We start from the raw sequence: 11,223 nt of genomic DNA on the forward strand, positions 1-11,223 counted from the left end.
CAAAAAAAAAAAAATCAGATTAATTACAAAAGTACTCATACGCCAGACATGTCTTTGAATTGGTGACGTCAGAATGCACGGTGATGTTCATGTCAATAATAAAAATATACGTGTTCATCGAACAAATTTCATAACCTCTAGAACCTCCAAAATACATACCTACAATTGTTCTGGTTCAATACCTCGTACTTTGGTTCTGGTATTTATTCTCCTCTACCAAGAACTGCCTCTAAATAAAAAATGTAGGCTTGCAACACTAAAATTCGGGTTTCGATACCCATGGTTGGCATAGCACGGATAGCCCATTGTGTTGCTTCGCGGCCATCAACAAACAAACCGTTTAACTGTTAACGGTGAAAAAAAAACAACAACAACAGCAAAATGTTTTGTCATCTAACGTACTGCCATAAGACAGAACGGGCCACACCTAAACAATGTGCCTCATTGCATATAATATCAACCGCCGATTACAGCGAAAGTACAGGTCAACGTGATGACTGAACGTCTAGTAAACAATAGATAGGAACTATTACGCAATCTGACCTTTACCCTAACTACTTCAGATATACCAGAAGACTATTCTTGGGGGCCAATGTGGCCCACTTTATTTTCCCATACTTTTACATTAATGAAGTATAATAATAGTATGAGCTACATAGTTTGTTTTTTTTTGTGTGGAGGGGGGAGGGCTTATTTATAGTTTGCCGATCACGAATTACAACAAAGTTTAGCGAGGCCTAAATCATAAAGTAAAAGCAGACGATTTGCTATAAGCCAACTTTCTATCTGTAGAAATTCAAACATATTGAGCAACTAAATGCGGATTGTTACGTTATAATGTTTACTTTTCCCATGGTCTTTGCGCAAGCATTATTGCTCACCTAGTTTTTGGTCAATCTTTGTGATTATTTGCCATTAGTTTTGTAGTTCGAATTAATTTTATGCTCCCAGTGTCTAAGCGGGACGTCTGAGGACTCCTAACTCTAAAAATAACCCATTGTCTAGCTTTGTGTTTGACAACAAATAAAGTTTCGCTTTGAAGAAAATTATCTTTAACTATGATTAGGCTGAAGCAAATATTTTTTACGGATCGTGGTTTAAAGCATAAAGTTACAAAATAGGCTATGTGTGCTGTGCACACTGCGGGTATAGAAACTCGGTTTTTAAGAGTTATAAGCTTTCAGACTTACCGCCGAGTCGCGGCTGCTGATTCTGTATCATTCATAAATTTGTTAGTTCCGTTTTGAGTCGCGGGTCTTCGACATGTCGGAAAATGGGCGTATTTTACACCGCAAGTGTAAATATGTATATAGGCCTAATTACAAAAGGAAACCGAGATCCACTATTGTTTTTCTATAAAAGATGGGTCAGCAGTAAGTTTATTTATTCACAACGCTAAAATCCTGGGTTCGAATCCTCATGGTGAACGGAGAAAGTATAACAAACACTCGGCTGCGATACAAATACTGCTAATAATACGGGTATCTTTACAAACAGGTTTTAATTTCCTACTGAATCTACCCAAGTAAAATGGAACATTTAGTGATATAAAAATATAGCCTATCACTGCTTTCTTTTTAGCATCTAACGAAAAAAATTAACGAAAATGTGGTAATAGGTGTTTTTTTTTAACTTAATGAAAGTTAGGCCTAGAAAATATTCCAAATAGTTTATTTGAAAACATTAATTTTATTTTGTTCTATTATTACTATTATCCATTTTTTAATATTTATTTAAAAAAAAACCCTAGCGTACAGTATAAAATGAAAGTCTTAAGTTAAAGTTTACGATGTTATAAACAGTTTAAGCGAATGACTTACATATATATATTATCGTGTATTTATTTTGAATAATACAACTTTAGACACACATAAATATATGGATATACATTTTATTATTTTAGCAGTTTCATATAATGTAATCCAATACATATACAGACTCTTTTTTTCCAGCTGTGTTTTCGTGCTTGCCACTCATTCCAGTTTTAATATTTATTTCGACTGACAAAAATAGCAGTAACTTTTCGGTGACAAAAATCTCGAAAACTTATCACAATCCCATAAATACAAAGTTATACCAATAAAATATTTTAAATTTTCTTAAGAAGCACACCAGCAGAATAAACTCGTACTTTACAGAGGTGTAGGATGTAAATATAAAATTGACGTGGGATGGAGTAAGGTTTATTTAACCGAACGACGAGAAGGAACGTGCGCACCCATTACAGCCCGGGTCTAAAATTAAATTTCCTAATTTCGATTAATTTCTGGTGCTTAATTCATAAAAGCAACCAAATTATTTTAGAAATGACCGAATGAACGCGATACAAAACAGATATACGTTATTTAATCAGGAACAACGATAGCACCTGACTCAACTGTTATATTAACAATATGGTTCATAGCGAAACACTAATTCCCTCTATTATTATCTATTTTTTTTATTATCATGATCTATTTAACGTTATTTTTAATTATTATATAACAAAAAATGCGTCTACTGCGTGATAAAATCCGGAAACACGGAGAATTAAAGAGTTTGTTGTTATGTACAAAGCTACATAACGGATTATTTTCTTATTAACATTTTTGAAAACACACGAACTACATAAACGAATTACAAACAGTGTCAGTATGACGACGCATACACGAAACGCGAATTACCGAGATGTATTCAGTATGTTTGTTTAGGGCAAAACAATATCATAATGGGCTAATTGCGCTCTGTTCACCGTGGGGTATCAAACCATGGATTTTAGCGTCATAAATCCGTGTAATAATGTTGGTACATAGTACTTGCACGCTTACAACACTAGAATCCGGGTTTCGATACCCGTGGTGGGCAGAGCACAGATAGCCCATTGTGTAGATTTGGGCTTAATTACAAACAAACAAGTACCTAAGGTGTACCCCCCCCCCGTGGCACGGCGGTATGTCTGCGGACTTACGGCGCTAGAATTCAGGTTTCGATACCCGTGGTGGGCAGAGCACAGATAACCCATTGTGTAGCTTCGTGCTTAACCTGAAACAAAGAGTACTTGTACAAAGATGCTGTCCTATTAAGCGCACTCACAAACCAGTGTTTTATCATATTAATTTCTACTGGAAGTATACAGCATGAAATATCGACACTAATGACGTTGCTGCAAAATGTTTCAGTACAATTATTATGTTTGATAAGATAATGAATGTGGTCTGAAAATAGCCATCTGAAGGATTTTCTATGAGATAATACACGAACCCAATAACGTTGCTGCAAAACGTTTCAGTACAATTATTATGCTTGATAAGATAATGAATGTGGTCTGAAAATAGCCATCTGAAGGATTTTCTATGAGATAATACACGAACCCAAAAATATTAAAGATTTATCAGACATCTCCATCGGGATTTTACAGCCACTTTGCATTATGGGATACCTCTAGTACGAATTAAAAAAAATAGTTTCCAGTCAGAATTAACAAACATATCCAATCAAGATTTATTAAACGTTTCTAGTCAGAATTAACAAACACGTCAAATCCAATAAGAATCTAACAAACATCTCCAATCAAAATCTGACAAACACCTCCAGTCATTATTAACAAACACATCTAATCAGAATATATCGTGTATCTCCAAAAAAGTGTTCAAACAAAAATATTCATTTTGCTGCCCTAAAAAAAAAAAAAAAAATACTTACTTCCGAGTTTCGAGTACAGATCTGATCCTTCTCCAGAAATCTCTTGAAAACATTTTTATACATACTGATTAGCTCAATATCAATTAGCTAAGATACAGAAAATAGAATTTTCTTTCATCAAACAACTATACTGTCATTTACAAAACAGTATCTTGTAGCTACATGAATCACTTAACATTGACATTATCATCAAATCTAACATGTTTAAATCGGTATCTAACAATACGTTATTCAACAAGAACCTCTTAATATTCAGAATCACATATCACCATCTTTGTTTTTTTAAACATAAGTCGTGAAAATTCTTGTTAAAATTTCATTATAATCATTTATGAAACCAACTAGCTTAAATAATATTTTTTCTAAAACTGATTTTTACCTAGTTAAACCCTTAATGAAAGAAGAAAATATAAAAACTAGGATATTATCATATAATTCATATATTTACCATACGATGTATCAAGCATGTATATGATTCATGCTAATATACATATATTTTTGTCAAAAAAAAAAAAAAAACGAAAACATAATATGTTAAAATTAAACTATAAAAAATGGAAATAACACCAAACACCATCAATTTCTGTATTAAACCTTCCAACCTACTCAGGGGTATAACAATAACCCTACGAATTAGATCTATAGTGTAGAATGTATTCTCCTGTACAGGTTTTGTATACACTTCTATAATTAATTTCGTTAACTTTAATGTGGTTACAAACACATGATTATCACTTTTCTCTAACTGTATACAAGATTTATAAGGAATGTAGTGTAAAAAACATTGTAGGGTTAAAAAAAAAAAGATACAAGTGTATTGCTTCTGCTTTGAATTTTGTTGTAGCCCACTAGTATAGAGTCAAAAACAGTGTTAAGTGGTTTTAATGGGGTGAGTAGTAATGGTTTGCTGAGGCAGTTTAAATAAGCTTCAATCATATACAGTAATCTGTAGACAATGTTTTTAGCTGCTATCAGTTCAGACTTTGCCGTCGAGCTGCTTCGGGGGGTGAATCAAGCTCCTAATACTGTCCTTCAACCAGATCAGAAGCAGTCAACAGAAAACCCCCAACCATAAAACTTTGGTAAACATGTAGAAAAAAGGATACTTTATATTGTGGGCACTTCTGTCATCAGTTTAAAACAATATAGTTATTGTTAAATTTTCGAGAAACTACAGAGTCTGTAGGGTAGCTGAATAACAAACCCAAGAAAAAAACTTACTGTGTAAAAAGACTAGACAAACATTCTCATAGGGGGATTCTTACATTGTACTTTATAATAACAAATCTAAACAGCATAATAATTCTATTACACGGATATTAAAATAACGATACGTCAACTGGAACATTTGTGTATCGGTCATACGATCTTTCAAATTCTACATTTTCATCTCGTTCGTTGGAATGACAAAAAATATGTTATTACTTGAAACTTGCTTCGACGTCCGTTAGACAAGAGCATATTTATACGCGTGAGAAACGGTACGTTTAGCTAGGACTGGTGATTAAAAACCGTTGTCGAACGTGAAAGGATATTCTTGACGGATTAAATGGTTCTTTCGAGCACAAATATACACGAACACGATAAGAAGTTAGAGCCCCGATTTTTCCATCTATCCCCAGCTCAACTCACTTGAGCAGAAGCAAAATCTTGGCTGTAATTGAAGAAAGTTTAGAATGGAAAAAAATCATAAAATTATTATATTTTTGTAGTTTCATAGCTTTTTTTTTATACATTTCATCTTTCAAATAAATAACATATCCAAGGTAAATAATGGAAGTTGGCTAGGGAACAAAGATATATCTATTACGCATGTTCTTGAGATTATTTAATAATTGTATAAAAAACTACGACCCACGATTCTGAGGTGTTAAAAGTATTTCAAACATTCTACACAATACGCTGGCATATTTTCTGGAACTCGGGAAAATACACATGGATATACTAGCTAACTTAGTAATACATCACAGTAGTTACACATTCCGTTTTTACTGCGTATTGATTTGAACTTGCAGACTTTCTCAGTTACTCAAAATTATGGCCTCGACAAACTTAGTCTCTAGAAAAACACTGCAACGTATTAATTAATGAGAAGTTATGGCATGGGAAGAGTTCAAGTAGTAAAAAAATATCTTTACGAACATTAACTAAAACATCGTAAAAATCAAAAAAAATATTATCAACAATGATTTGTACTACATATGCAAGTGTTTTATTTGACTCATTTCTAATCAAAATATTCAACAAAATATACATTTGTGGACAGCATGTTTGGTTATACACACAAGATAACAATGCTTCTTTTGATTTCCTCATAGAAAACTAGATTAGGAACAGCGCAATGCTTGTTTGGAGGTCTCGTAAGCAGCAGCTCAAAACACTGCTACACAAACTCACGAAAACCGTTTTATGGACTTTATGCGTAAAACTGATTCAATAATATCAACAAAAATGGCACCCAATACAGCAAGAAATGAGATCTAGAATTTTTGTTATTTTGCTCTCTGTTTTAAAAAGAATTCATAAGCTAACAACAGTGCCCCCTTTCTGCTTTTCCTTCAACGAGATAATAATCATCTACTCTTGGATTTGTGAAGCCTACTTTTATTCCATCCCAACCATCTTCTATTTGAAGTTCTCCAGATTGAACTTTCAAGTATATGTCTTTGGCAATGAGGGAAAATGCCTCTTCCACATTGACTCCACTTTTTGCAGAAGTTTCAATAAAACGGATTCCATAAAACTCCGCAAACGCCTTCCCTTCTTCCGTAGTCACTTCTCTACAGTGTTTGATATCAGTTTTACAAGCAATAACCTGTAAAAGAAAAACGTGTTTAGAGAATGTGTTGATGTTTATTTTATTGTCAGACTGAAATGCTTATATAATTCTAGTTGTTCAAGTATTTCAATCATTTTAAAATGGTGTTCTTACCCCCCTTTTTAATAAAATTAAAAAGTACGTAATTTCTAGGTAAAAAACACTCCATATTCAACACAGTTTTGTTAGTTTTAAACTCATTTTCCTTTTTCAATTATCCATAGTTTCATAGCAAGATAACATATTACTTAACATTTTTCTATAATTTAAAATGACCTTTAAAGTTATTGTCAAACTGATATAGCTTGTGTATAAGAAAGAATTGAAGACAACGCGCAGCATAATTAGGTTGCTACGATTGTTTTTTCTTACAATAGGCACAAAAAGTAAAGTAAATTTATGATTTTATATGGTTTTGTTTAATTGAAAGAACAAAAAAGGAAAAATTGAGCTCCCCAAACACACAGGATGTGCCATTTTGTTTATCATAAAAAAAAAACTTATTAGAAAATATTGAGCTGTTTGCAAAATTTAAGGTTCAATACGATATAACTGAGCTTAACTCTTCAAAAAACTATCAAAATCAGTAAATCTTTGGGGAAAAGAGTTGGGTGATTTAATCGACTATGTCGATTAGTGTCACATAAACTAATTGATTAATCAAAATTAGTGTTCCCAATTATTACTGTTTTTGATAATTCCAATAATTGATTAATTGAAATTAATATCTAATAGAGTGTCATAAAACTAATTAACTAGTCGAAATATTGCCAACAAACTTTCTTGCCCTGTCTTTGTTATTGCAAAGCTACTAAGGTAGTTTTGAACTGCTGACCAGAGAGAAGACAACTGGTTGGCAGTATCAGGTGGCAACTTGTTTTTTGTTTTCTTCTTGCTTTTAGGTACCATGATTTGAAAAATGCTGTACTGAACAAATAATGTGGCTGTCAATTAACAGCAAATATAACCAACAGCCAGCTCTGTTGAGGTAGTACTTTTTTTTTTAAACTTACGTACCTGGTACACTGCCTTATGAGGCTCTATGTGTCTCCGTATTTCAAACAACCAGTCCACTAAGTGTTCAAAACTTTGTCGACGAGTCATGTCATAAACTAACAATGCTCCAACTGAATTCCGGTAGTAGCATCGAGTGATGGTCCTAAGAGGAAAAAAAAAAACATGAAAGAAAAAAAAATTTCCACTTCATTATGAAAGTTCACGTGATCAAATTTTAATTCTTCAAAACAAAATTTTACTTATTCTGAAATTAACATTTGTTTTCAACAATAGGGCACAGATGTTGATTTGATTTATCTATCAACATCTAAACAAGTTAATTTACTCCAGTTTAAATGACAATATTTCCAAAACTCTTAGCTGGTATTCTTCTATCTTTAAGGTATGTATGTAAACATTGTCAGGTCGTCTCTCTAGTACAAAGTCTGTTATTCATTACGAAATATTTCTTGTCCTATATCTCCTGTTGTATTTAATGATGACAGGGATTGAAATATTATTTTTAGTTGACTTTCCTGATTGGAAATGAGTGGTTCATCCTATTCCTTTAACTATGACCAATGAAAATGACTCGTAGGTTTCTTTACTTAACCAAATGTGTCCTGGATCGACCCTGTATTGGAGAAGTAATGTTGACCAAATTCCAAATTTACTAAACGTATCTACATGAAGTGTTGCAAGCTTTTAGCAATATTCACAAGTCTGTTGCACACAAAATATCTGATGTGTTACAAAAGTATTTGTACTCAAGATATGACTGTGAATTGCTGATGTCAATCAGACTCTGACCAGTCAGAGTGCAAGGTGACGTTCATATGAAGAACATGTTATCTCATTGTATTTGCATAACCTCTAGAACCTCTGAAATATATATACAGCTTCAGTTTCCCTGTATATTGTATCTGTTACTAAGTCAGCAATGGGGGGGGGGGGAGTAAAAATGTTGAATAGCACTCTGTAAAAGATCTTAGGACCTTGCCCCCCACCCATGCACGTTTAATGGGAGTTATTGGTTAATTTTACAGTCTAATAAACTGGAAATATGTTTAATGTTGCAGATAATAATGTTTGTTAAAACTGCCATCCAGAAGTAAAATTACATTCCCTCGTGTAAAGTTGCATTTCCTTGCGAATTGTTTTTTTTTTTTATTTAGTCTATGCAATATGTTTTTGTTTCAAAGTATCAAATCTGGCATTCACCCATCAAGGCTGGTGGTAAAAATTTTGGGAAAGAGTTCCATATGGCACCCCCACCCAAAATTGTAGAATTGCCTGGATAAAAAAAGATTCTGAAAAGGGTTTTTGTTTATCTGACCATTAGCCAATACCAAACATTGTTACTATTTTATACGAAACATTTTTCATCTAACCATTACCTAATACCAAACATTGTTTGTCTAACCATTATCCATTAAGTGGGGGTGCCATATGGAACTCTTACCAAATTTTGCACTGAGGGCTGAAAGTTCAAAATATACAAAAAAACACACACCTTTGAACTCTGTTATAAATACTTATTTTTCCTGTCTCCTCAAGTCATGTCCACTGGGTGACATTCCTTAACACAAACTTATTAGGTTGATAACATCTCAGCAAGCTTAAAACTGCATTCCATGTATTACTGGTTAAAAAGCATTTTATTTGTTTTCACTGGAGTGTGTAATTAAAAACAGGCTTGAACCAGATGTTTAACACTACTGAAGGGTTGGACAGAATGATTATAGGTCTTTCTAAATGGAGATACGATAAAGCTTGAAATGGGAATCATTAAGAGTTCTAAATTTAAGTTTTTAAAGCTGAGATTTATTCTTTGTTCAGATTATAAACTGACAGAATGGTTTACCTGATGCTGAGGTGTGTGCAATCAGTTTAAATTCATTTATGCTGTTATTGATAGGTTTAATTACTACTACTAAAAATTAGGGTTAATAAGGACAGTTGATGTTTTATCATCTTACTTCACTTTATTCTTTAAAAACTAAGAACATAATTTCACAGATTGTGTCTTGATTATTGAGAATTCTACCCAAACCAGTTACCTAAAAATGAAGACCTGAATTCAACTAAAAATCAATAACACAAGAACACATGGAAATGACACCCAACTTCAGTGGCACCATGTTTTTCAAACAGATGTAAGGGTAGAACTATCAGTGCATACCTCTGGCAACACCCTCTACATATTATTTTACCCTAACTATAAATATATATGATCATAAATTTTAATAGTATGTACTGAATTTTGTGAAAACGAAAGATAATTATTGGGTTTCGTTACTTGAAAGAAAAAAAGAGAGAGAGTTGGATATTCATACTATTTTCAACAGAGTAAAATAAGATATTTATAGTGAGCTAGTGATCATTATTAATATCATTTTTATTATATGTGAAATTTATCGAAGCTTAGTCAAGTTTACGGAAATATACTTAATTTCTCATTAATTTTAAATTTAAGTTTAGGAATAATAATTAATATATCCATACATAAATAGTACATTTATAGTCACTAACAGTAACAGTGGGAAAAGTTCGTAGATAAGGATGTAAAAATGCTATGTCTCAAAACTATATCACTTAGTCTTATGTTAATTATTAATGTTACGACTATGAGTTCTTACCTAAATCTTTCCTGCCCAGCAGTATCCCACAGCTGTAATTTAACCCTTACCCCGTTCTTGATCTCAATCAGACGGGAGAAAAAGTCCACGCCTACTGTAGGGTCAGATACTTCTGCAAATTTTCCTTCTGTGAATGTTTTCAAGAGAGTGCTTTTTCCAACAGTACTATCTCCAATTAGAATTATTCTGAACTGATACTCAAAAATAGGCTCAACCATTTCTTACTCAAACAAATTAGGCCTAACTGCAACCATCTGGTAATTACTTCCAAACCAATAACACACAGGATATTCTAAACTACTACAAACCTTATCAGATATAACATTTAAGTATGACACTGTACAAATCAGGCAAGCAACATACATTCAAACAGTAAACAACACAGATAGCGTGATCATGTGACGTACTTCCTATCAGTTCAACAGCGCCCTCTCATTACTATACACTAAAATGAGTTAATAGCAGGTAGGCAAACAACGATTTAATATGTTCCATCATCATTAAAATTCTTCCTTGCGATTATAAATCATTGTTTGCCGACCTATTATTAGCATAATGTGCTTCCATACTCAAGTACTAAATTACGTTATTTAAATTAGGCAGTAAGTATTGATTGGTTGCATAACCAAGTTAATAAATAATATACGATTATTTTAAATAAATAAAAACTTCTAGGCTACTCTTTAATCCAATGAATAGTGGGATTGACCATCACATTATAATACCCCCACGGCTGAAAGGGCGAGCATGTTTGATGGGATGGGGATTCCATGCCCCAACCAACTAAAGCTCAATATTAAAAGAACAAACATACAGACACACAAAATCTAACCAGACATTGTGGCAAATTCGAAAATATTTTACGTTGTGAAATGTAATATTCATTTCAGATTTTTGCGTAACTTCAGAGTTGTACCTGCCAAATCTAGAGATGTAATTTCGTTACAATGCAAAGCTTATTAGTTTTAGGGGGGAAAAGGAAAGTAAAATTTTATGTTGCCTCGTGACCAAAAAACCGAAGGAAACTAGCTGCTTTTGTGATGCCTGATTGTTGTATAAACTAGTAAATTATTCAAGGCGATATACATA

General features: G+C 32.9%; 1 protein-coding gene across 1 annotated transcript; it reads right to left on the reverse strand.

Moving 5' to 3' along the window:
* Window positions 1-1,871: 1,871 nt before the first annotated feature.
* On the reverse strand, window positions 1,872-10,502 carry LOC106465490 (ras-related protein Rab-39B-like). Its single transcript, XM_013925717.2, has 3 exons — window positions 10,135-10,502; window positions 7,517-7,658; window positions 1,872-6,496 (listed from the first exon to the last, which is right to left on the reverse strand). The coding sequence occupies exons 1-3, from the start codon at window positions 10,350-10,352 to the stop codon at window positions 6,209-6,211; spliced, it is 648 nt and encodes a 215-aa protein (XP_013781171.1). The 5' UTR covers window positions 10,353-10,502; the 3' UTR covers window positions 1,872-6,208.
* Between the last annotated feature and the right edge of the window lie 721 nt (window positions 10,503-11,223).

Source organism: Limulus polyphemus, unplaced genomic scaffold, assembly GCF_000517525.1.
Source record: "Limulus polyphemus unplaced genomic scaffold, Limulus_polyphemus-2.1.2 Scaffold1960, whole genome shotgun sequence".
In the NCBI taxonomy this organism is placed as follows: Eukaryota; Metazoa; Arthropoda; class Merostomata; order Xiphosura; family Limulidae; genus Limulus; species Limulus polyphemus.

Excerpts from the sequence above, each read along its gene's own strand:
- LOC106465490 (XM_013925717.2), bottom strand. The coding sequence starts at position 10,352 with ATGGTTGAGCCTATTTTTGAGTATCAGTTCAGAATAATTCTAATTGGA. Across the intron at positions 7,659-10,134 it reads GCTGGGCAGGAAAGATTTAG|GACCATCACTCGATGCTACT; the intron begins GTAAGAACTCAT and ends TTTTCCTCTTAG. Across the intron at positions 6,497-7,516 it reads CTCATAAGGCAGTGTACCAG|GTTATTGCTTGTAAAACTGA; the intron begins GTACGTAAGTTT and ends TTTCTTTTACAG.